A 25,731-nucleotide genomic window follows, 5' to 3' on the forward strand; every position below is an offset into this window, starting at 1 on the left:
TAGTTAGCATCCCTCAAAAAAAAAAAAAAAAGGGAGGTTATCTCAACCTTAAGACAAAAAGAAAAATAAGACATAGACACACAAGATTTTAAGTGTGCATTAGAAACGTCCACATTTCCATGATCACAAATTAATAAGTCAAATACAAAGTCTCTCTCTAGCTTTGACAGTTAGATGTAAGTAGAAAATTACACTCATGAAAACCAATTTTCAATGAGACAAGTTAAAGTTACATGTATGTCATTGACTATTCAATATTCTCACCCGACTTGATGGACTCGTATTGGGCTATACCTTGACATAAGCATTGCTCGACTCCCTTTCTTTCTTCACGCTCTCGTGTGTCACTATCCATTGCTCCATTATTTCACTACCACACAGCCGGATCATTTCTTTCTCACTCCTATCTAAAACACTAACATCACAGAGAAACACATATTCATTACCGGGCTGATCCTGAGATTTCAGCGTCTGTGCTAGGTCCTCACGTAGATGCAAATGGAAACCGATCATGTTGAAAAACGTAACGCCGCCATGAAAAACGTCCTCCTCATTATAAGCTGCGCACTTCTATCCGTAGGCACATGTGGAGGTCCATTGGTAATGCGCCTCTACTTCATCCACGGAGGCAAGCGTGTCTGGCTTTCGAGCTGGCTCGAAACCGGTGGCTGGCCAATCATCTTCATCCCCATAGCCATGGCTTATTGCTACCGCCGCAAGACTGAAGGCCCATCAACAAAACTTTTCCTCATGAAGCTCCCACTCTTTACAGCCTCCGCTGTCATCGGCATCCTCACCGGCCTGGACGACTACCTTTACGCCTACGGCGTTGCCCGACTTCCTATCTCCACGTCAGCCCTAATCCTCGCTAGCCATCTAGCCTTCACTGCCCTTTTTGCCTTTATTCTTGTGAAGCAGAAGTTCACCTTATTCTCCATAAACGCCATCGTGTTGTTGACTATTGGCGCCGTTGTTTTGGGGTTGAATACCAGCTCTGATCGTCCAGAGGGGGAATCGAATAAGGAGTATATTGCCGGATTTTTTATGACGGTGGCGGCGGCTGCTTTGTATGGATTTGTGTTGCCGTTGATAGAGTTGACATACAAGAAGGCCAAGCAGACCATTACATATGCTTTGGTTCTGGAGGTTCAATTGGTTATGTGTTTGTTTGCTACTCTTTTTTGCACTGTGGGAATGATTATCGACAACGATTTCAAGGTTAGCTGTATTTGGCCTCTCCTTAGTTATCTTCATCCAATCAATCATAGTTATAGCCTTATAGGAGATTCTATTTCAATTCACTGTTAATGTGTTTTCTTGCTGGTTAATATTACATGATCAGAACCTTCTATTTTTTAAGTCACATTTTAAATTTTATCTTTACAAAAACTTAGCTAAATCTGAATCAATTTAGTCATATAACTTGTTTTTTTTTTAACTTTAATTTTCGCCGATTACCTCCTTATATAAATAGTCAATTTCCCTCTTGCCGTTAGATTTTGAAATTTGTCATCCATCTTGGTCACGCAGACAACACATGGCAATTGTATTAGGGCAAAAGGTAATTTTGTTTTAGTAAATTAGGCATAAAAGCCAATACAATGCAACTGCTAATTGGACATCAAACAAAAGCTGTACGGAGTTAGCTAGCGGAAAAGGAGAAAGCCATATGTTGTCCATATTAGGGATAAAATTACTTTATGGCCCTCAAACATTTGTCATGTGACCAAAATTGATAGAGACTTAGATGTAAGATACTAAAATTTAACGTAAGTGGAGAAATTGGTTAATTATAAATGTTCTAAGGGTAATCGACTAAAATAAAGTTGTAGAGGAATTACCGATCCACAAATACCTCAGTTAGATTTACTAAAATTCGATTAATTCATGCTTTGAATATGATGTCGTGGATAATATAGGGAAAAGGAAACAAGCTCTAAAATACAATAGCCCTTAATTCTTGTTGATTCTCACACAAAGAATAGCCAAGAACAAAGGAAATATATGCCTTGTTGATTGCTATGGAATGCCCAAGTTGATAGAAGGGAAGAGAAAAAAAAAACTCTTGCTTTTCTTTCACATTCAAAAAACTGCCCAATCCTCTAGGCTTACAAGCAAATATAAGATGAAAAGACAGAACCCCAAAAGCCAAACCTATCATTAATTCTAATACAATGCATCAATATTTATTTAGATATAAATGCGTAGATGAATGCATCTCATCACAATGTATTTGCATCATTCTCCTGGGGTTGAGAAGAATTCACCCTCAAATTCAAGCAATCCTCCTCCGCAAAACTAGCACTATGATAAGGCATAAGGTGTTTAATGTTAAACACATCAGCAATACGAAGATGACCAGGAAGTTTGAGACGGTAGGCATTTGGATTTATCTTCTCAACAACCTCTACTGGAACAATCTTTCGGGCAGCCAATTTATTGTATTCGCCTGCTGGGAAGCGTTCTTTAGTTAACACAGCACACACAAAATCACCCACTTCAAATTCCACATAACGCCGCTTTAAATCTGCGATTCGCTTATAAGTGTCATTAGTTGCCTCAAGCCGCTGCTTAGTAGATGTGTGAACTTGGTGAAGCTGGGCGACGAAGTCTGCTACTTTCATGTTAACTCACTGCAAATCAGGAACAGGTGCAAGATCAAGAAGAGTCTTGGGATTGTAACCATATGTAACAAAGAATGGACTAAATCCAGTACTTTGGTTGACATAATGGTTGAATGGCTGACATAATGGTTGAATGCAAATTCAGCCTGACTTAACTTCTGATCCCATGAATTGAGATTATCTCCCACCAAACTACGGAGCAGATTTCCAAGAGATCAGTTGACAACTTCAGTCTGCCGATCAGTTTGCGGATGGTAGGCACTACTAAAGTTCAATTTTGTGTTGGATAGCTTCCACAAACATCGTCAAAAATGGCTAAGGAACCTCGTATCTCTATCAGACACAATAGATGTAGGCAATCTATGGAGACGGTACACCTCACGAAAAAATAACTGAGCCACTTTAATAGCATCTGTGGTCTTTTTGCAAGGAATAAAATGTGCCATTTTCAAAAAACGATCGACGACCCCATAAATAGAGTCCATACCCCGTTGAGTACGAGGAAAGCCCAAAAAAAAGTCCATACTGATGTCGACTCGTGGCTGGTTAGGAATAGGCAGTTGCATATACAACCCTGCATTCGTTGCAGCACCCTTAGATAATTGACACACCCTACAATTCTCAACAAATTTAGTGATCTTGCGTTGCATAGATGGCCAGAAATAAGAGTATGACACTAGATGAAATGTCCTGTCTCTCCCCATACCATATGTCCCCCATTGTGCAATTCACTAATAATTTTCAAACACAAGCTAAACTATAGAATGCATAACTGATTCTCCTTGAATAGAAAACCATCATGCATTAGAAAATCGGAACGTAGGCCAGATGCTACATTTCGCAAGATTGGTCCAAAGTATGGATCAACAGATAATGATTCTCGTAAAGAATCAAAACCCAACACTTGATTTCTCTTGGTTGTAAGAAAATTCGCCCCTTCTACTAAGAGCATTTGCTACTCGGTTCATGGCTCCTGATTTGTGCTTTATAACAAAAGTAAATTGCTGCAAATAGGACGCCCACTTAACATGTGTAGCAGAGAGTTTGTCTTGTGAATTGATGTGCTTTAGAGCCTCGTGATCAGAATACAAAATAAACTCATTATGTGCCAAATAATAACTCCAATGCTTGAGGGCTTGAACAACAACATAAAATTCCACATCATATATGCTATAATTCATTTTCGACCCACTCAATTTCTCACTATAAAATGCTACAAGTCATCCCTCTTGGCTCAACACAGCCCCAATACCCACTTTGGATGCATCACAATGCAACTCAAATGGTTTGCTAAAATCAGGCAAATTGAGAACTGGTGCACCGATAAGTTTCTTTTTGATATTGTGAAAAGTTGTCATAGCCTCCTCGGTCCATTTAAATTTTCCAATCTTCATACAATCTATTATAGGAGCCATGATAGCACTGAAATTATGAATAAAGCGTCTATAGAAAGAGACTAATCCATGAAAGCTTTGAACATCATGCAAATTCTGTGGTAATGGCCAAGCTTTAATTGCTGCAACCTTGGATTCATCCACAAAAAATCCTGTCTTTTGACACAACAAACCCAAGAAACAGAACCTTATCCATCATAAAGGAGCACTTCTTTGCTGCTGCATAAAAATTTTCATTTCAGAGTACCGTCAAGACTTCTTTCAAATGTTGGAGATACTTCTCAGGATTTTTGCTATAGATGAGAATGTTGTCGAAATAAACCACCAGGAACTTTTCAATGAACGGGCAGAACATCTCATTCATCACCCTCATGAATGTACTCGAACATTGGAAAGGCCAAAAGGCATAACCAGCAACTCATACAATCCTTCACGGGTTTTGAATGATGTCTTCCACTCATCTCCCTCCTTGATCCGAATTTGGTGGTACCCACTCTTCAAATCCAGCTTACTAAAAATTGTAGCACCACTCAATTAATCTAGTAAGTCATCCAAACAAGGGATGGGAAAGTGATAGCGTACCGTGATTTTATTAATGGCTCTACTATCTGTACACATACACCAAGTATAATCTGCCTTTAGTGTAAGCGATGCCGGAACAACACAAGGGCAAAGACTCTCTCGAATGTGTCCCTTCTTCAACAATTCCTCTACTTGACGTCGCAACTCTTCATGCTCTTTGGGACTCATTTGATAATGTGGTCTGTTTGGCAAAGTGGCACCAGGCACTAAATCAATTTGATGTTGAATGCTACGCAATGGTGGCAACCCCACGAGCAACTCTTCAGAAAAGACATCCGGAAACTCCTCAAGCAGTACTTGTACATGCATAGGAATTGCTGACATATAACCAGAACAATCCTTACTAACCAGTAAATAAACAACTCCCATTTCTTGTGCCTCTTTTATGAACTTTGTCATGGTCAACAATGTAGTCGACCCTTTGTTTTGAGAGAGCTTTGGAACATGTTCTCTAGTAGGCAAAAGGGTGATTTCGATATCATTAAATATAAAGCTATAGGTGTTTTTCCATCCGTCGTGCATCACGTGTCTGTCAATTCCCAAGGCCTTCCCAAAAGAATATGGCAAGCATTCATTAGCACGACATCGCACCACACTTTATCTTTATCATTGGTGCCAATAGAGAAAAGTACAAAAGCTCGCTTTGAAACTGTTACCTCATTAACCTTCTGCAGCCAAGAAAGCTTATATGGTCAAGGATGTTGATGAGTTTCGAGTCACAACTTGTTCACTGCTTATTCAAAAATAACATTTTCGCAGCTTCCAAAATCAATCACCAACCTACAAACCTTCCCACCCATGGCACATGTCGACTAAAATATGTTATGTCGGAGCCATCCATCATCCTCTTCAGTTTCCCGTGGTGTAAAGCATGTTCTTCGCACCACGAGTAACAGGCCTTCATCCCCAGTCACAAACTCCTCCATGGCAGCATCATCTTGAACATATTCATCATAAACTGGAGCTTGTTCTAAATCATGATATTCTGTGAATTGAGCACTTTCACCCTATGTAAACAATACTTTGCTAGTTTTTCCTCCTTTTGTGCAAACAACCATTCGATGTCCATATTCCCCACAATTAAAACAACGACTAGCACCTCGTTCAGGACCCACAATCTGTGCTCTCCCTAGAGTTGTATTTGAGTTTGTCCTCATGTTGTGAACTTAGGGAGCTAGCAAACGACTAGGGGCTGAATTGCTCACACCATCTTGATTATTAAAACTGCTTGCAGCCCATGTGCCGCCATTATTTGCCTTTCGACTCATCTGCTTTTCTATCTGCAAGGCTCTTTGATGCGCTTCAGCCACAGAAAAATGATCAAATAAATTCAAAGTATCTTGAAATGGAATACGGAGGCCCCCAATATACCATGACACCATTTACTCCTCTGTTTCAACAATATCACTTCGAGCTATTAATTGATAGAACTCAATAGTATATTCAGTTACCGTTCGATTTCCCTGCTTCAAATTTTGGACCTGTTGGTAAACCAGCCTTGAGTAATTGGGTGGTAGGAAAGTCATGTACATGTGCTTCTTCATTTTCTCCCAAGTTTCAATCTTGTTCTTTCCTTGTCGTGATCTAGTCATCTTCAATTGTTGCCACCAGTTTGAAGCACGCCCTCGCAATCTAGTTGCTACAAGGGATACCCTCTTATTCTCAGGGACATCCTTGAACTCCAATACCTCCTCCACATAATTGAGCCAATCTAGGAACTGTTCAGGTTGAATGCTTCCGTGGAATTCAGGAATGTTAATTCTCAATCCTGACTCCCAACGCCTAGTATCAAAACTCTCAAATGGTCTCATGACTTCCCTCTCATTTCCTTCACTGAATGGAGTTGTGTTCTCATCATAGTTCTCTTCTTCTTCCCGTTGTCGATCGAGCAAAGTCTCCATTTGTTGCATAAGTTGCTCAACCTGTTGTGCTAATTGCCCAATAACTTCTCTCTCGTACACATCATCATGGTTAGGCCCCCGTCCCAGACCCCTTCCACCACGACCCCTTCTTGGTGGCATGATGGAATATGGCTCTGATGCCAACTAATGCAGCGGATAATATAGGGAAAAGGAAACAAGCTCTAAAATACAATAGCCCTTAATTCTTGTTGATTCTCACACAAAGAATAGCCAAGAACAAAGGAAATATATGCCTTGTTGATTCCTATGCAATGCCCAAGTTGATAGAAGGGAAGAGAAAAAAACTCTTGCTTTTCTTTCACATTCAAAAAACTGCCCAGTCCTCTAGGCTTACAAGCAAATATAAGATGAAAAGACAGAACCCCAAAAGCCAAACCCATCATTAATTCTAATACAATGCATCAATATTTATTTAGATATAAATGCCTAGATGAATGTATCTTATCCCAATGTATTTGCCTCAGAATCAATCTAAAGTTATTGTACCAAATATCAATCAATAAGTGCGACTTTATTCTACTTTTTTTGTTCATATGTATTGGTATACTAGATACCATACATGCATGTATTTTCAACAAACTGTATCAGCCATATCATAAAATTGAGAAGTTAGTTTTAATTATTTCATCATTATTATATAAAAGATTTTTGTTGGACATGAGATCTTGCTTGCGTTTTTGTACATTTTAATCCCATGATGTATTTCTAAAATAAATAAATAAAAAGATAAATGAGCGTAGTTTAAGTTATTTGATTAAATTTTAACTATTGTATAAACGTGATTTATTATTCTCCTTTATGATAGATTAATCTTTCTTGGATAAGCTGGTTGGAATAGCATCCTTCTCATTTAGGTTAAAAATCAGAATTTACTTCTAGTAATTTACTTCTAGTGATTTAGATGATTTAGAAAATCATTGGTATATAAAAAGGATATTATTTGGTAAATAGTGTAATTTATTTACAACTTTTTCAGGTTATTCCAAGAGAAGCAAGAAAATTCGATCTTGGGGAAACCAGATACTATGTGGTGCTGGTATTTAGTGCTATATTATGGCAAGGTTTTTTTCTGGGAGCCATAGGAATCATCTTCTGCGCCTCATCTTTGCTTTCGGGAATTGTGATTGCTTCTTTAATCCCCGTAACCCAGATCCTAGCAGTTATTTTTTACCATGAAAAATTCCAAGCAGAAAAGGGAGTCTCTCTTGCACTCTCTCTCTGGGGATTTATCTCTTACTTCTACTGGCGAGAGAAAACACAACAAGCAAAAGGAAAAGGAAAAGAAAATGGAAACCGAAATTGCAGAGAAAAAGAAAGACACACCAGAAACAATACAAGTTCCTCAGCAGGGAACCCTAGCAACTCAGCAGTCACAAACCCTAGTTGGAGTTTAAGAACGAGGGGGAAGGCCACCACTGCCGTTTGGGCGGCAGCACCCATATTATCATTTCCCTTTGGTATTCATATTTTGGTTGAAAATAAGTTGTAAATTATTAGGCAACGTTTTATGCGTTAAAGAATTTCTAAGCTCTAGTTATGTGTGCATGTCTTGATTAATTATGAAAAACAAATCTTAGTATGACTAAGGTCAAATTATCAAATTGTTTTAGGCATTACCAAATTCTTCGATTTATTTAAGTTGCTTAATTAATATTAGTGATGACAATTTTTTTTATTTTTTATTTTTCCAAACGATAGCCAGCTGCAGTTGAAGGATTACTTCTAGGTTTCAATATATCTAACAAGCATGCATGACAAGAAGCATAAATTAAGGGCTCATATGTACTAGTCCGAACTTGCGCAATCGAATGTTAAAGCATTTAAACAGGGCATCATATTTTTAAATTATGGGTCACCAAAATATTTGCAATGTACATTTCCTTCATGTAAATCCTCAACAACTCCAATTAACCTGTACGAACTTTCATCCTGCCAAAGAATCATTGAGCCAATAATTGGACAATCATTATTTTCAAACTTTGAGATTTCAAAGTTGCACTTCTATACAACCAAATTGAGCAGATTAAAATGGACGGTAATAAAAGGGTGGGGAATGTGCTGACTAGTCATGAGAAGATTGGTACCTTTAATTAACAGAACTCGGAAGAATGGAAAAGTCTATGTATCTCGATCAAAATTGCCTGGGGCCAGCATTCACCCCATGGATTTGTTCAGCAACAAAAGAATCAATATGAATATCGAGAGTTCGAGCATAACCCTAGGCTTCGAAACACGTTCAAGGATTCTCTGAAACCTGTAAGTTCAACCAGTAGATAGCTGCTGATAAAGCCTGTTATCCAGTTAAAGATAATCATCACTATCAGAAAATGACAAAGATTCACCGATAATCGGTAATTCAGCCAATTGATCTATATGCTCATTTGACTTCCACCAAGCTGTTTTGAACATAAAATTCACAGGATGAGCATTTTACAATGCCTTCCACCAGTTACATTTAACAAACATGAATAGAGGGTTTGGCTGACACAAATTAAGGATATGAGGTTAACATTTTCTTCATATTAGAAAAGCAGGAACTTTAAAACAGTTAAGAAACTAAAGGGGTGATACGTGTATCTTACCCTAGAATCTAATCCGTGGCTTAAACACTATCACATTACAAAAGCAACTAAGTACTGTTTAAAATATATATGTTTCTGGGGGGAAAAAATAATCATATAACAAGCATTTTATGAGTAAATGGCCTACCAATCTCTTTCATTGGAACTGGAAGTACCGTCTCCATGGATAATTTCCTCCTTCACAAATTCTTCTAATATAGCACGTTGCCGTTCGTTGATTTCACTTTATTATAGAAAAAAGATGAATGAGATAAAAGCATTCTCATAGCTCAGTAGTGTAGAACTAACTGCAACGTCAAAAAACCATTGAACCCAGATCTACAATTCGTTAAAGTACAGTAATATAGAACATCATATCAGTCTTAAAATGTACTCATCATGCAACAAAAGGACTTCCTCTAAATGTCTGTGAAGATTATATATGTAGTTGAGTAGAAATTAATCTAGAAGCCATACGACAGCCAACACCAGGAAAAGAAATTGACAGAACTGTGTATGAGCTCCAGTGATGCCTTAAGCCTGTCGGCCAGTTACAAGTTTAACCAAGAGTATGCTAGTCAGTAGTCTCTGCCAGATAATGCCACAAATCATTCACAGAGCAAAGCAGAGGTGGGTGCTGATTTTAATTCAACTTAGGTACTTGAGCACAGGGGTAATCAGCAAGTAGCTCAGTTTTTACTTGATCAGTGTAAACGTGCATTTTCATAAATCTAAACAGTTATTTAGGGAAAAAAAAAAGTATAAATAAACACCAATTAAAACACAGTATGATCTAAAGGGCTCAAGTCATAATCATATTACAAATGTAGTACGTTTGCAGACAGTGCCAAAAACCAATGTGCAGACAACAAAAAAGGGAAAAGTCATCATATTAAGTCGTAAACATATGATATACAAAATCATAAAGACAGCTTACGTGGGAAATTTAACACGGAATCGCACATATTGATCTCCATGCTTAACTAGGAAACCATGTTTTGGCAGTCCTGCAACAACATACTGGCTAAGCAAATTTCAAGGAAAAAAAAAAGGTACTAAATTTTCAGCAGTTGAAAAGAATGATTTAGTTACCTTTGCCTCTTAGTACCAGATGTTGTCCAGGCTGAACCCCCTTTGGTATCTAACGGGTCCATGATTACAAGGAAGAGTCAGTTCGTAGGATCAAGAAGAAAGTGGAACAGATAGAAATATGAAGACAAGCAGAATTGAAAGAGAAAAGTAATCAATAGGCAAAACTGAAATCCAATCACAAGAAGAAGCCAATCTATATGGTAAGTCAGCTATACAGTCTCATTTGGAAACACCAATATTTGAATCCATAAAATAAATATTCAGCCTAATTCACACTATAATCTGCCCCTAAACAAATAAGAACGTTGCCACAATGACCGCCATCATAGTGGGAACAGGGCGGTTGTAAGATTAGCCAAAGGATAAATGATCAGTTTTCCAATTTAACTACATATGTTTCTTTTAACATATAGCATATTGGGTTTACCTCTCATTCTTTAGTATTTGTTTTAGTACATAAATCCTCATTTAAAATTCAATATTGCCCACACGGAAGAAACAAAGAACTTAAAAATCATGCTGAGACTGGCATACAACACATTAGATTCCTGACCTTAACAATTTTTTAATTTTATTTTCAAATATCAGCAGGATGGGAAGACTCCAGAGCTACTCTGCATCTTATACTCAGCTTTAGACCATATCATACACATCCAATGTATCCAATTCAAGATCCCTAAACCCCAAACTCATGCCATGTAGTTGGACGTACTTCATAAAGTATCAAGTTGCCTAACAGAACTAACAAAGCTCACTTATTTGGTGACTACACAGAAAAGTATTGCCAACAAAGTTTCAAGTTATTTAGATACTGGAGGTTAGAATAAAGAGAAAACTCTTACTTTTACTTCTATAATCCCAGACAAAGTTGGTACCTCAACCGTACCACCAAGAATAGCCTGAAATATTCAAACTTCAGCATCAAAAGTAATATTTAACGCTTGTAGAAACACTATATCTAAATGGGACAAAAGGACAACGAAATTGCCTTCAATGCCTACTGGAAAATAACTTGCATTAGATACTTTATCCTTTTGTTTTTTGGGCACGAATAAATAGTTAGAGCAAACATGGAAGTTGACAAAAGAAATAGTATTAAGTTTTTAGAAAGAGAAAAGAAAACAATAATGAGGATGCTAAAAGTAAATTTGGAAAAGAAAAAAGACAAAAATATAACATCATATGATACTAAGAGGAAAGCACCAGAAGTTGCCAAAAGAAAGTATATCATCAAGTGGAAATAAGGTGGCTGTTAGGCGTATCAAACCAAGGAATCATTCTCACTTGTGTAAAGCTAATATTAGAGTCCACATAAAGATCTGCACCATCTCTAGCAAAGATAGGATCTTCATCAACCTACACCAAAGAGAAAGGGAATTTGACAAGGCATATCAGGATACACATTCGCAACCATACTAGCTTCTATACAATTAGTCACTTGAATGCAAGCCTTCATTGGATCAAGTTCAAATAATCATATGCTGTGATAAAATTCCAGAAGCTCGACACAATTCCAGCTTGTCCTCTTATTAAGGGCAAGCAAAGTATTAAGTCCTCCACAACACTTTATTAGAACATGCTATAAAAGAAATAGAGTAAGTCGTGCCTTTATTTTAATGTATAGCAAGCCTGCCTCACTTCCTCGTGCCCCACTATTCCCAGCCTCTGGAATGCTGATTGTATCTCCAGACTCCACACCTATTTGAGAGAGAGAGATAGAGAGATTATGAAAGTTCAATTTTGAAATCACAACATATGATAAAATCTGGACATTGCTACATCATGATGACTCGAATCTACCCTCTCTTAATCCAGGGCACTCAGTTTCACATTGAGTGCACTTGAATGCACTCAGTATGTTTGTCTACAGTTATATCATTTTTTTACACTGGAGATAGAATTAAAAATAAGAGTAAACCAAATAATATCATACATAATAGCAAACAAGCATAGCAAAGCAGCTTCTTTTGTATAAATTCTTGACAAGATTGTCCATGTTTTCTGAACTTATATTCAATTGACCTTCTAATTCTGTCTCCCCATATAAATATACGATACCAGTTCTCTATAGCCAAATGATATTTATGTAACACAAATGGGAGAGTATACTGATCAGAAAACCCATTGTTCAACCCCCGTTAATCAAATCAAACAATCTATTACCAACCTGCTGGTATTGAAACTTCAACCTGTCTAACACCTTCAACAATCCCTACTCCTCTGCATGACAAGCAATGTTCCTGCGACAGGTAGATAAATTAAACACCAACAATATTATTTACATCAATCAATTTACCAAAATACTCTTCTCATTGGGAATCAAGTTAAACCTTGATTATTTGGCCGGATCCTTTACACGTACTGCATGTTGATGTGAATGGAGGAATTGTAACCTGGTAGGAGATTAAACGTCAGAACAGACTATTGTAGTTAATAATTTGTCACACTTGTAGAATGAAAAATATAAAATAATCATCTGCTTAAACTGACTCCCTTTAGAAGAAATATTCCCATAATCATAATCAGTGTGGATCTTTAAGACTTACTCTCCCAATACCTCTACAAGTAGGACAAACTTTCGTCTTGGCATTTAGTGGATAGCCACGCCCATCTGCATTATGAAATATAAGGTACTAGAGAAATTACTTATAACATGGGACTAATTGATCATGAAAACAAACAATGCAAAACTATGAATCCAAAGATGTGTGCAAACTTTTCGCCAATAATCTTGTTTGAATTATTGTTTGTCATTCCGATTAAACAGCGGAGTTATTCGTCACTCTCCTGATAGCAGGGTTTTGCTTAATACCATCCGAATACAATTTTTCTGTCATAATGGTTCTAGTTTACAGGCATTTCTTCTTTCACACATGTTCTTTTCTATCCTAGGTGATGATAGCATGTCGCTAGAATACTTTATTTGGGAACTTAAGATCAGATTTGTGATTTGGGGAGGGAACTTTAAAATGGATTGTAGAAGTTCAAAATCTTATCTTAAAGTAGACCAAGACAGCTGTTAATCCAGAATTCAAAGATAATTGGACTTTAATAGCCAGAACCTTGGACTCTGATCACACCCAAACCTCGAAACACTAACAGTTGACTCCCAAGTCCATAGATGCCCAAGCCGTGGACCCTAGAGCGCAAAAATCAGACCTTATGCACAAATCCCACACGACAAACTCAAACCTAAACCTCATAAACTGAACACAACATCCCAAACATAAACCCTGGATTTCAGACACAAACCCCGATGTCCAGCCAGACCCCTGAACTGGGACACATATTCCAGACCAAACAAGAATGAGAAATTCCAACACACTTCCCATCGTGAAATATCATAGTCACACATAATGGGAAATATCAGAGTCCAAAAAAGTGGTTCCTTCTACGACTAAGCAACAGAATTTATGCTAAACACTAGCCATGATTCTTAATTTCTTTACAACCAAATAATATAAAATTATATTAAAGAAAAAGAATATAAAAGAAATCCATTACCAATCTTCCATATAAAAGAGTAAATAAATAGTGGTCATCTTTATGGTCAAAAGTTTTCAAAAGACACAAGGATAATTTTTGAGATCTATGTTATATTTAGAGATTTGCTATTAAAACCCGCAATCAGATCTTAAAATATTTAATCTACTCACGGCAAGAATCACAGGGAACGTGTGAATTGACAGAGAGATGCTTTGTGCATCCTTTAACAGCTTCAGAGAAAGAAAGTGACAACTCCACCTAACACATTAAAAACATTAATCATTTCATCTTGGAAATACAGAAGGTGAACCACATGAGAAGTGTGACCATAAGCGAACCAAGCTTACCTGGATATTTGATCCAACTTGATCAAACTCATGTTCAAAGATCTGCAGTATCAAGTGTCTATCAGAGTAACGAAGATTAATGGTTTCAACATGCTGCAATTATGTTTGATGATAGAACAGGCACTGACATACCTCTTGGAATATTTTATGGAATGAACTGGAAAAATTAGGTTCAAAACCATATCTAAACCCCTCTGCATCAGCAGTACCGTGACTCTGATTCTCATACCTAAACCCATCTGCACCTCCAGCTGTATATCCTACGTTTTCTGACCCACTTGAACGCTTCTTCATTGGACAGAAAGAACAATTGAGTTAGATCTAAAAACAGTATATGGGATTAAGGATTTTTATTGCAAAGAAGCTATTAAACTTTTGATGGAAAAAGCACAACATGCACACCACTTTCTTCCATGTACAAGAAAAATAAAAACTGAAATAAAGGGAGAATAATCGAAGATGAGTACTCACTAAATAGATTTTCAACTTTTTTACTACAAAAACTAGCTAAAACAATGTGTAGTGTTTGTGTGGGTATGAGAGAGAGAGAGAGAGAGAGAGAGAGAGAGAGAGAGACGGAGTTATTACCCTGTCATATTGTGCCCTCTTTTCAGGATCTTGCAAAGTCTGGATTTAACAATGAAAAAATAAGATTAAAGGAAATCCTACACATCAAAATTTATGATTGCTTAAAAAATATTACAAGTTTTGGTAATTATGGGATTACTAAGCAGGGTGACCAGTTTGAAAAATTCATACAGAAACAGAATTTGGGTAAAATGCAACCCGGCCACAAGTCAAACCTCATAGGCATCTCTTATGTCTTGAAATTTTCTTTTAGAAGAAGGATTGTCCCTATTTGCATCTGGATGGTATTTCTTGGCAAGCTGCATTCATAATAGTGTAAAAAATTAAGATACTTTTATCATGGAGAATTACGCAACAAGTTACTATATAATCAGATAAGAAGAGAGGAAAGAAACACGAAAAGGGAAATGACATGATCAGCATTATTGCACATTTTACATTCCAACTTAATACTTCGTACAATATTCATTTGTGTCGAAAAAGTTCCTCCAAGTCCACATCCAACCAGAACTTTTTTCTTTCGAACAAGCAAATGCATTTTAAACTGAACCAGACGCTGAATTAACATGTTAAATTATCAACATTGTTCAATGTATATGGTGAATACTATATGCAATGTAATAGCTTTCGCCACAGCATTCCTTCTATTCAAACCAGACCTCAAAATTACACCCAAAATCCTTCATAGAACTACATACATGCAACTGAAAATAAAACTGACCGTGCGAAATGCTTTTTTAATCTCATCTCGGCTTGCATTTTTCGAAACACCAAGAGTCTCATAATAATCTCGTTCAGCTGCTCGGCAAAACCCTGCAAAGATATCAACTTTAAGCCAGAAACCCAAAAGATTCTGTTTCCTACTCCCTGCTATAGAGAGAGAGAGAGAGAGAGAGAGAGAGAGAGAGAATGTGCGAAAACCTGAGGCATGGAAATAACGAATTCCTAATGTGCTAGCCAAGCCAGCCACCGACCCGCCGGAGCTCGAACCTAAGTTCAAAGATCATAGAAATTAAGACCGATTGGGAGTTCTCCTAACCGCAAAACAATCGGGTAAGAACAGGAAGTCGATAAAGCTCACCAGGTGTTCGATAAAATGCCTCACTGAGCGAGGAGAGGCTCCGGGTCCAATCTGCTTGATCAATGGGCGATTCTGCCGCCACCGACGACACCAGCCGCCTCCGAAGCTGCATTTCCAATACATATATAAACTCCGCTAATAAAGCAAAATTCATGAAGAACAACAGAATCAGTGGTCGAGTTCGCGTCGCTCACCAGGCCGAGGAAGCTTGAGCTTCGCATTTTCGAGAGGTGTTTGGATCGACTACTGTGATCGATGAAGCTCCAAATACTTTAATTTTGGGATTTTTGTTTGCAATTTGCGAGACGAAGAAGAATCGGAAAGCGAGAGCGACGGTCCAATTCGGGTTATTTCACCCGCCACCGACGGGGTTTTGTTTCAACACTTTGCGTGCCCGGGGGGTTTAAGTCTTTAAAACCACGAAAACGGTGCCGTTTCGCGTAACATATTCTGGGACTGGGACCCACCAAGTACAGTCCTTGCTCTTCCTTAAACCCCAGCAGAGACTTGCTGTGAATTCGGCCGTCTTGGACTTCCATGGCTGGCCGTGAAATCTTCGCCGGCATGAGACGATGGGTCCCGCATTTTGCAAGCTCGGCAAGGCGGAGGCCGCTGTCATCTCTCTGCTCTTCGTCTTCGCCTTCGTTTTCGTCAGTCGATAGGCGCAGGGACGACAATCTTCAGAGCAAGATTATGGGGCTGAGAAAACCGGACCGGAGCGCAACCACCGTGATTCAGAATTGGGTCGACAGAGGCCACGGAGTCTCCGTTCTCGAACTCCGCCGCGTCTCCGTTCAGCTCCTGAAGTCTAAGCGCTTCAACCACGCTCTCCAGGTTTCAATTTTTTTCATGTTTGCTCAAAATGTTCTTAAAGTTTGTAAATTAGGACACTCTGCAGATTTTTTTAGTTAAAGTCCTCCATCTTTACATAAAAATTTGGAAACTTTGTCAATTTAGAAGGAGAAGAGTTGCATAATCCATGGTTGAATGGGGTTAGTTTTGAATTTGTAGATTGTGTTTATGATGATACCAGGTGCTAACATGGATGGAAACCCGAAGCGATTTTCGAATGTCGCCGGGTGATCATGCAATGAGGTTGCAGTCAATCATAAATGTGAATGGTATGTTGGAAGCTGAAGAGTATTTTGAGCAACTTAGCACTGCTTCAAAAAAAGCTGCTTGTCTCCCCCTTCTTCATGGTTATGTTGTGGAGAGAGACACGGAGAAAGCGGAGGCGCTCATGCTGAAGCTTGGCGGGTTGGGGCTCATTGTGAACCCTAACCCGTATAACGAGATGATGAAGCTGTATATGTCCACATCTGACTATGGGAAAGTGCCCCTTGTTGTACAGCTAATGAAGAAAAACAAGATACCCTTAACTGTTTTATCCTATAACCTTTGGATGAATGCGAATGCAAAGCTATCTGGTTTTGGTTCGGTGGAGATGGTTTATAAAGAAATGTTGAATGATAACAACGTCGAGGTTGGATGGAGCACTCTGTCTACTTTAGCCGGTATCTATATGAAGGCAGGGCTTGTTGAGAAAGCCAGTTTCGCCCTGAGAAGTGCTGAAAAGAAGCTGTCTAATTGCAATCGCCTTGGTTATTCTTTCCTCATTACACAGTATGCGTCTTTAAATAGTAAAGAGGATGTTCTGCGACTTTGGAAAGCTAGTAAAGCAGTAGCTGGGAGAATTCCATGTACCAATTACATGCAGATATTGTTGTGCTTGGTGAAGTTAGGTGATATTGTGGGAGCCGAGAGGATTTTAATGGAGTGGGAGTCCAATTGCTTTAGTTATGATATTCGAGTCTCCAATGTCCTTCTTGGTGCATATATGCGGAATGGAATGACTGAGAAAGCTGAGGCATTGCATCTACACACATTGGGGAGAGGAGGTCAACCAAATTATAAGACATGGGAGATCCTTATGGAAGGACGGTTGAAAAGCCAGAACATGGACAAAGCCGTTGAAGCGATGAAAAAAGGGTTTTGTATGTTGCAAGATTGTCATTGGAGGCCATCGGAGGAAACTGTAATGGCCTTTGCCGATTATTTTGAAAAGCATGGGAACATTGAGGATGCAAATTGGTATATCAGAGTTATACGTTCATTCGGTTTTGCAAGTTTGACATTATACAAATCACTGCTTAGAATGCACCTTTCCGCTCAGAGATCAGCCTCTGACATCCTGAAGATGATGGAGGAGGAGAAAGTCGAGATGGATGAAGAGACTTTTGCCCTTGTTCAAGCCTTCAGGGTGTGACTATAATTGTAAACAGCATAGTTAGTAAAATACAAAACAGGTACGTGAATACCTGTATTATTCGGCAACTTTGCTAAAATAATACCTTGAAAAATTCGGCGAGTATTTTTTTATTTTAATATTTATTTATTCATTCAAACCTAATTATACAAATATCTTTGTAATATGCGTATTTTATGTGAATTCACTAACTATAGTAAACAGTTCTGCATGGTAACTTAGGCTTCCTGTGAAGGCTCACGGGACAGTTTAATGCTTCTCTGACTGTTTGTGGGTGAATCAAACTCAAAGCAGCAATTGTTCTTCGTTACTTAAAGTGGGAGAGAAACATTGATCCTAGTCTCTCCAGTTTTCTCATTGTTCATGAACTTTAAGGTTAATTTTCCCTGCTATTATCTCTTTAAAACGCTGCGGAAATGCAAGCATTTTACTCGTATTTTACCTATTTATTTGTTTATGATATCCTGAACTGAGCTGATGCCCATGTTATTCCTCGTACATAACCAGTTTTGTGAATGAATTGGTGATAAAAATATGCAGGGACCAGTGAGAGATGCCATCGAACTCTTCAACTTGATGGAGCTGTCAAGATCTTGTGAAAGCCTGAAAGCCTCTTTTGTGCTCCAGCAATATTTCTTGAGGGGCCAGGCATTGTTTGAGAACAGGAGCCCCGAGAACTCTTCCAAACCAAGCGTTGAGCAGTGGCAGGGTCTCGGTATCAATTAGGTTTAAGTAACGAAGAACAATGATTGCCGGCAGCTATGTCCACAAAGCCAATTGTTTCTCCTCCGAAGAAGTTCTTTCCTGCAAGTGCACTTTCCAAGATCTTAAGGTTCTGTCGAGCTTCTTCAGCAACATTCTCTTTGTCCTCCCCTTTCCTGGTGAATGCACTCATAATTGCCGGCACACACTGAAACAAAGAACAATAAATGGTCCTTAGTCCGTCAAGAGGATGACCAAATTTTGAATGCTTGTGTTTTTGTGGAAATTACAAAGTCGTCGTGAGCTTTTCTGTCGTGCAAGAAATTTCCTAGTAGTCCTGCATTCGAATGCTAATTAAGCCAATTGGTGCTTGTGAATTGTATGAACGAAACATTATTGCTCATTCGGTTACCTTTTCATCTGCAAATTTGGCCCAGAAGCGTTCACGTGCCCTTTTTGTATGAATTTAATTATATGTGAATTTAAAAAATAGGTACTTTACTTCTTATATTGGCTAGATTGGATTAATGGTCCCGGTGCTAATAGGATAATCGAAAGATAGCATTTGTGGTGAAAAAAATCGGATTTAAAACCATCATGGTGGTTTGTTAGAATTCATGCCCAAAATTATGATCGAGTACAAAATCGACATTATGCAGCTTACATTGTTCCTCAACAAGAAATGAATCCTTTAAATAGATGGAATTAGAAACTTAATTACCTATAAAACTTGTGTTCATATCAAGTTTGGGAAAGAAATAAGCATGTTCATATCTAATTTGAGAGATAATAGAGTAATCGAAAAATAACCTCGTGGTGAAAAATTTGGATAAGTATCCGTTAAGTCTATTTAAGTCTCTCAAATTAGATATGAACATGCTTAACAAGCGCAACTCCTTTCTACCACTGTGATAAATGGCTACTAACTCATAATGTCGATTTTGTACTAGGTCAGAAAAAAACAAAGGTTAATTTGGTTGTTATTGTAACGGAGGAACCAATAATATAAGGACTCATGACATGTAAGTACGCAAGCACACTTTAAGCAAAGCTTATGGTAGCTTAAAATGCTTTTGGCTTAATCATGCCCAGTATTACCTAGCCTACAAGCCACTGGTTAAACCCCTAACCTAGAGACAATATCCATGAAACAGCACAACAAACTGCATCCAATCATTTCGGATGCTTTCCTCTTTCGGGTGGAAAGGAAGGGTTAACTCAATTCCAGTACAAAATTTGTTCTTCACACTACGAAGTTATCAAGCCAGAGATGACAACGCCTGTGCAACATTTCGTGATATCCGATCATGTATTGGTTCCTGAATGAAAAAGCCAAAAATTATGTTACAATAATCTCTACACAATACTCGTAACATGTTAAATTAAGTATCTTTATTTTTTACCTCTGTGGAGGGCAAATTGAATTTTGATTTTGTTATTGTCTCGTACAGGAAAATGTATCTGTCATCAAACAATAATATCAGTTTTAGTCGTAGTAGTAGTAGTAGTAGGTACAATAAGGGCAAGGGTAATTCTATTCTAGAAGGGGAAGACAGATAGGGGAGGAGGGGAAACCCAGGAAAGCGAGGGAGGAAGGAACGAAGGATGAATTGACATCAGCGAAACATTCCTAATCACAATATGAGCAGAGGGACGAAGGATTAAAGGACAATATATACTACCATCAGATACCCGTCCATGTTTTGCTTAGACAGAATACCCTAACAAACCCCTCATTAACAAGGTAGGAAAATCAGATGTCTTTCAATTAAGATGACATTCCATCATAAAATGCATTACCAAGTACAAATTTCTAACAAGTCAATTAGTAGTTTTTATCAAGTATTTTAGGATTTAAGTGGCTCGAATCTATAAGCTAAGCACCCTCCTGACCTGCTGGATTGGCTGGCCGGATTAACACTCCTTGTTTACATCCATGAAGCATGTAGAAGGCATTATAATAGAGTATACGATAAATTATGATAAGGGCACAGTAAAGAAGTGACATACCTCCAAGCTAGTTCACAAACAAGTTCCTCAGGAGCATCAGGGAGGACCTAAATTTTTGAATCAGAAGAGTGAGATTTGAAATTTTCACATGCAAACGCAAAAAAAGAAATATAATTGAACTTCATGTGCCTACCTCATCTTCGTAAGGATTGCAGTGATCTTTGAACCACAACCTCAAGAACTCCTAAAAATTAAAGATATAAACATCAGACAAAATGTAATTTGTCTATAAGATCATAAGATTAAAAGGGCGAATAGAACATAACAGTATCGATGCATTGCATACTTTATCAACATTTTCGGGTTCAAGACCATTCTGAAATCGCTCCTCATAAGTATGTGCAATCCAATATCTACTTGAATCAGGTGTATGCACCTACAATGGAAAGGAGTGGAAATCAACTCTCATTACATTCTTTGAAAAAGTGTACTATGAGTCTGAGAGAACTATTAAACTTTACAGAAGAGAAAGCTAAACCTCATCAATCAAAAGAATGGAACCATCCTGGCCCTTTCCAAATTCATATTTTGTGTCTACCAATATCAAGCCATGTTCCAATGCCACACGCTGCAGCATGAAATAAATGGTATAACTGGTAAGCCTGGCTGACAGTCAAGAACTTGACTCGGTCAGTATCTGTACTCAATTATGATAATTCCCCACAAAAACATACAGCTGGTTACCTTGGCCAATTTTATTTGGATTGCTCAATGTTTATGCTCGATAAACTTACACTCACACACACACAAAATCCTTAGTAAAGGAAGCAGTACACCAAATACAAAATTAAAGACAAGATTAAAGCATACAACAAAGAGTTGTGACCCTACATGATCAATAAGGAACCAGAAAAACGAAAAAAAACTGAAACAAGAGGGGAAATAAATTAAACACTTTTCAAACGGATCAAAAGAATTTTTTTAAAGCTGTCTCTTGTCTCAATATGCTTTCAGATATTACATTTTAAGAGGTTCATTCCAGTAAGACGATAAGAAGAAAGGCAATTTACCTGTCCATACTCAAACAAGCTTAGTGCTTTCCTGCTTACTTCATCATACTCAGCTTGAGTCATTAGTCCGCATTCAATTATCTGCGAGAAAATTGCATGAAGCTATATTAATGCATTCAAACCCACTAGAAAATCCAGCACAACATAATGACCTAGTTCCATCTACAGCACAAATTGATTATCCGTTATTAGTATTACGATACTCTTTTCTCCTTCCCTTTTTGTCCCAGTTAGATAACAAATGATATCAAAGAGAGCAAACCTCATCTGGGGTTACAGGAACATCATGATCTGCAGCCTTAGTTGTCGGTGTGAGCATATTTGCAGGAAGCTTTTGGCTTTTTACCAAGCCTAGAACATGAATAAACAATGAGACAAAATTTTGTTTTAAAATTTAAAAAATAAATAAATAATCAGAGAGCGCACCATCTGGGAGTACATTGCCACAGTAATTTCGAGCACCATTTTTGTAGACCGTCCATAATGACGTATCAGTACTTCCCGTCACAAAACCTCTGACTGCAAAATTAGCAGCAAAAGTAGTGTAACAACTTTATAACTTAATGAACGTATGAAATTTTTGACTCAACAACTACTAACTTTACGTGACAAGGAAAGAAAAAAGAGCAAGCCAATAAACTCATGGCTTTCGGTTATAAACTTATTATGACATTATCATCGCCAAAATTTTATCTGCAGTGTTAATTAAAATACTTTCCTTCATAATTATGAGAAGAAGTAAAGAAAAAGGTTTAAGCTATCATACTTTTCCTCCATAATTATGACTAGGCAGATGCATAAATAGCTAATTTAAAAAGTGCTAAACACAATGAATCTAATATCTTACCCACAAACTCAACCGGAAAAACAGAACATTTCTTCGCAATTGTTACATTTTCATCTGGAGCCGAAACAACTGCGTTGGAAGTTATGTGTTGAGTTTTGTCAAACCACCATAAACTTGTCTCATTAAGGACCTAAATATCATAGAAACAATGAGATTTCAGATACTACTACTAGTTATCCATCAACCATGTATTGAATACTGTATTTTCGATAACACATTGTGTGATGATTCTGTTTCTATTTCCCGTAACAAATTCAACTAAACGCAATACAGAAAACTCACATATAAGAAATTTACTTCCTTTGGGGTATGAACTGGGAACACACCTGTCCTTTGAAGGGAATGGAAGCAAGAATTCTGTCAAATGCACTCTGCCTATCCGTCGTAACCATAACTAGATAATCCCCATTGTCATAAACATCTCTAACCTGTAAAACAGAGAATTACTCCTATTCCCATTTAAATTAAAAAACCCAAAAGTTGGTTTCTTGAGAAACAAAATCCCAAGTTATTTGTTAAGCAAAATCCACTACAGGCATTGAACAAATATATGAAAAACAAATGAAGCAAAAATAAAAAAATGTCATCTTTTTTTATTTGGGTTTTCATACCTTGCCTCTAATTTTGGATTTGAGGCCAGGAACTGTGAGGTGGAGGTTGGTTTCGGAAAGGCATGTGAGACGACGAACTCTTAATAACGCCAAGCACCTCTTCTTTGCGAGCACCGTTGATCAGAGCTTCCAAGGACGGCGGTTGCTGGTAGTGCTGCTGGTTTTGGGCCGCCGTGACTGACATGGAGAATTTTGGGAAGTTAATGGATTTGGGTTTTGGGGTTGTGAATGTTGAGAAGGAAGAGAAAGAGGTATCGGGATTTGAGTGCTTGAGGATTAGGGCTTTGGGAGGGTTTATGGTTGGAGTATACTGGGCCATTTGCGGCGGTTGAAATTGGAGTCTCGCGGTGGCCGCAGATTCAGCCGTTGCGCTGTTATGTACTGTCGTTGGTTTTTACTTTTTAATTGCGTGAGGCATCAGCCGTTGGTTTTCAACGGTTAGATTTGTATGCTTTGATCTAAAGGATCAGAAAACTTGAAAAAAAAAAAAACGAATAAAAATCAAACGAAAACTAATGAAAATGGTTTGAAAATTTTTAGTTTTAATAAAAAAAATCATATTATAAGTTTAGTTTAATGATTAGTACAAGGCTCGTATTAAAGCGAAAAATGATCAAACTATAATAAATTATGATTTGTCGATTTTACCCATAACTTTTTTAAGTTGAGTTCCAGATTTTTGTCGTTAAAGGAGTTCATCATTGTTTTGCATACCTTCTTCTTTTTCATTGAAACAAAAATATAGATCCTCATGCTATTTAATTTATCTTTTGTATTATTTCATTGAAATGTAATCGTCGTTATCATTCATAATGTATTCGAGGTACTGTTTTTCAATTTTTCTTCATCAGTGGAGTTCATCGTTTGTTTCTCCAGAAAATAAATTTAAGATCTGCATGCTATTCAATAATAACAATGGGTCAATGTTTCTGGACTGTAAAAATAAACTGTTTCTAGATTTTAAGTAACACTATTTCTGGAATCTAAGTTACTGTTTATGGAATCTAAGTCACTAGTTATGGATCCGAATGAAATATACACATTGTTTTTTAAATGTAAGCTAGAAAAGAAATAGTGAAATTCACTGTATTTTGATTCAAAGCAAAATAAGCATCATGTTTCTTCAATATAATCAAATGATGCATGAAAGAAAAGAAACAATCAAAGGTTAAAACATAGACTGATTTTGGAATCTAAGTCACTATTTTTGGAATCTAAATCACTGTTTCTGAAATTTAAGTCACTGTTTCTGAAATTTAAGTCATTGTTTCTAGATTTTGATTTTTTTTTTCTTTCCAGATACAATGTTTGTTTGTGCACAGACAAAACAAGCACTGTATCTGATTTTTTTTTTTTCTAGAAACAGTGTTATGTTTTGGATTCTCCATAAACAGTTTTATGTTTTGATTCTTTTTTTTTTCCAAACACTTTTTCGTCGGTTTCTACCATTAAACTTCTTTGAACTTGCTTCGGCTACTTTGGTCTGACGAATGCTTCCTTTTTCAACTTTGATTTTGTTGTTTTTGAAATGGGGGAATTTGATTTGATAAGAAGACAGGGAGTTATATGGCGGTTTCGTGCTGGGTTGAGGTTGGTGAAGAGTCAGGACAGTATCGAATCATTTAGGGGTATTTACAAAAGTGTAGATTTGTAGCAGGTTGGGTTTGTAAGTTTGACCCGTGGACAATAGTTTTGGATGGTTTTTTATTAAACTTTGAGCCTTTTTGGTTAAATAACATTTTGGGATGGTTTTTGGTTAAATATTTGTTGGCCTAAGCTCTTTTCATTAAAGCTCCCAAAAATCAATTGAAAAAAGCTTGCAGTGTCGAGGGCGGTTATGGGTGGTTTCCGAATATGGGGGCGGCTGAGGAAGACTGGAAAAATGGAGGGGTGTGGGTTAAGGATTGGGATAGGCAATGGAGAAGGGGAAGCACGGTGACGACGACTGCATGAACATACCATCAGACAAAAGCTTAGTTTGGAAAGAAAACGACTTATTAATTAATGAATTAATGTAATTTTACAAATGATAAGTGAAACGTAATTGCATTTCATTAGAGCTTGTTCGTATGATTAATCGAAAAATGGTTATTGATGTGCAACTGGAAGGTATTTTGCACGATATATGGAACCTTGCAAGTTTGCAAGTGGTATGGAATCTGTGGAGTTTGTGTTTTCTCATCGAGAAACCAACAGAGCATCGCACGCTGTTGTAGCTTTCATGCAATCTATAGTGGGAACTTTTATTTGGAATTGTATTGGTTCCAATTTTCTTTTTAATATTCTTGTTGAGGATGTGAACTTATCAATTAGACTTGATTGAATAAAATCTATAGTTTGACAAAAATAAAAAAAATAAAAAATAAACAACTACATTTCATCATTATTCTAATTAGTAGAAGTATATGCGAACTAATCATGATACTCTTTCAAATCTTTATAGTAGTTTACAATGCAAGTCGATTTTTTATCCATATCACAATCAAGATTTATGTGATAGGAATTTATGTCAAATCACATGTTGTCATCTATGATTGCTACGACGTATCTCATGTTGAAGCAGATCTTACAAACAGAGCTTTATCAACAAGTATTTCGGCTGAAGATT

At 37.4% G+C, this 25,731-nt stretch overlaps 3 protein-coding genes and 1 pseudogene across 8 annotated transcripts; 2 read left to right on the forward strand and 2 right to left on the reverse strand.

Annotated features, from left to right (window-relative positions):
* Positions 1-472: 472 nt before the first annotated feature.
* Positions 473-8,135, forward strand: LOC103962604 (annotated as a pseudogene).
* Positions 8,136-8,286: 151 nt separating this feature from the next.
* LOC103962563 (chaperone protein dnaJ 1, mitochondrial) lies at positions 8,287-16,045 on the reverse strand. 4 transcript variants are annotated; one of them, XR_007258015.1, is made up of 20 exons: positions 15,872-16,045; positions 15,678-15,783; positions 15,518-15,586; positions 15,318-15,409; positions 14,812-14,895; positions 14,597-14,635; positions 14,141-14,293; positions 14,009-14,050; positions 13,832-13,919; positions 12,722-12,786; positions 12,506-12,568; positions 12,343-12,415; positions 11,782-11,873; positions 11,460-11,531; positions 11,018-11,074; positions 10,176-10,224; positions 10,021-10,090; positions 9,232-9,327; positions 8,607-8,776; positions 8,287-8,451 (listed from the first exon to the last, which is right to left on the reverse strand). XR_007258015.1 is itself a non-coding variant. In XM_048583129.1 (19 exons), the coding sequence occupies exons 1-19, from the start codon at positions 15,896-15,898 to the stop codon at positions 8,677-8,679; spliced, it is 1,440 nt and encodes a 479-aa protein (XP_048439086.1). In that variant the 5' UTR covers positions 15,899-16,044; the 3' UTR covers positions 8,466-8,676. The 4 variants fall into 4 exon arrangements, 2 of the variants coding, with proteins under 2 accessions (XP_048439086.1, XP_048439087.1); XR_007258014.1 differs by having other exon boundaries at positions 14,141-14,296; positions 15,872-16,043; XM_048583129.1 differs by lacking the exon at positions 8,287-8,451 and having other exon boundaries at positions 8,466-8,776; positions 14,141-14,296; positions 15,872-16,044.
* Positions 16,046-16,066: 21 nt separating this feature from the next.
* LOC103962548 (pentatricopeptide repeat-containing protein At5g27460) lies at positions 16,067-19,151 on the forward strand. 3 transcript variants are annotated; one of them, XR_669579.3, is made up of 4 exons: positions 16,067-16,511; positions 16,711-17,983; positions 18,148-18,318; positions 18,484-19,151. XR_669579.3 is itself a non-coding variant. In XM_048583128.1 (3 exons), exons 1-2 carry the CDS (start codon positions 16,215-16,217, stop codon positions 17,941-17,943), a joined length of 1,530 nt encoding a protein of 509 aa, XP_048439085.1. In that variant the 5' UTR covers positions 16,067-16,214; the 3' UTR covers positions 17,944-17,983; positions 18,484-19,151. The 3 variants fall into 3 exon arrangements, 1 of the variants encoding a protein (XP_048439085.1); XR_669578.3 differs by having other exon boundaries at positions 18,166-18,318; XM_048583128.1 differs by lacking the exon at positions 18,148-18,318.
* A 448-nt stretch (positions 19,152-19,599) lies between these two features.
* On the reverse strand, positions 19,600-23,508 carry LOC103962539 (phosphoribosylaminoimidazole-succinocarboxamide synthase, chloroplastic). Its single transcript, XM_009375256.3, is given in 13 exon segments — positions 19,600-19,964; positions 20,049-20,106; positions 20,656-20,702; positions 20,789-20,839; positions 20,942-21,031; positions 21,134-21,223; positions 21,666-21,746; positions 21,928-22,016; positions 22,092-22,184; positions 22,513-22,642; positions 22,839-22,940; positions 23,124-23,186; positions 23,188-23,508. Coding segments are annotated over 13 exon segments (1,209 nt in total). The 5' UTR covers positions 23,443-23,508; the 3' UTR covers positions 19,600-19,904.
* Between the last annotated feature and the right edge of the window lie 2,223 nt (positions 23,509-25,731).

This window comes from the organism of the source record quoted next, unplaced genomic scaffold (genome assembly GCF_019419815.1).
Source record: "Pyrus x bretschneideri cultivar Hongxiangsu unplaced genomic scaffold, Pyrus_bretschneideri_v1 Contig2, whole genome shotgun sequence".
Lineage (NCBI taxonomy): Eukaryota > Viridiplantae > Streptophyta > Magnoliopsida > Rosales > Rosaceae > Pyrus > Pyrus x bretschneideri.

Bases quoted from the DNA above. Each gene is read 5' to 3' on its own strand.
- LOC103962563 (XM_048583129.1), bottom strand. From the start codon at position 15,898: ATGCGAAGCTCAAGCTTCCTCGGCCTG. The intron at 11,075-11,459 runs GTGAGAATGATT...TGAATATTTCAG, and splicing joins CTAATATTAGCTTTACACAA to GCTATTCTTGGTGGTACGGT. The intron at 8,777-9,231 runs GTAGGCCATTTA...TTGAACTTACAG, and splicing joins AGTTCCAATGAAAGAGATTG to GTTTCAGAGAATCCTTGAAC.
- LOC103962548 (XM_048583128.1), top strand. From the start codon at position 16,215: ATGGCTGGCCGTGAAATCTTCGCCGGCATGAGACGATGGGTCCCGCAT. The intron at 16,512-16,710 runs GTTTCAATTTTT...TGATGATACCAG, and splicing joins GCTTCAACCACGCTCTCCAG to GTGCTAACATGGATGGAAAC.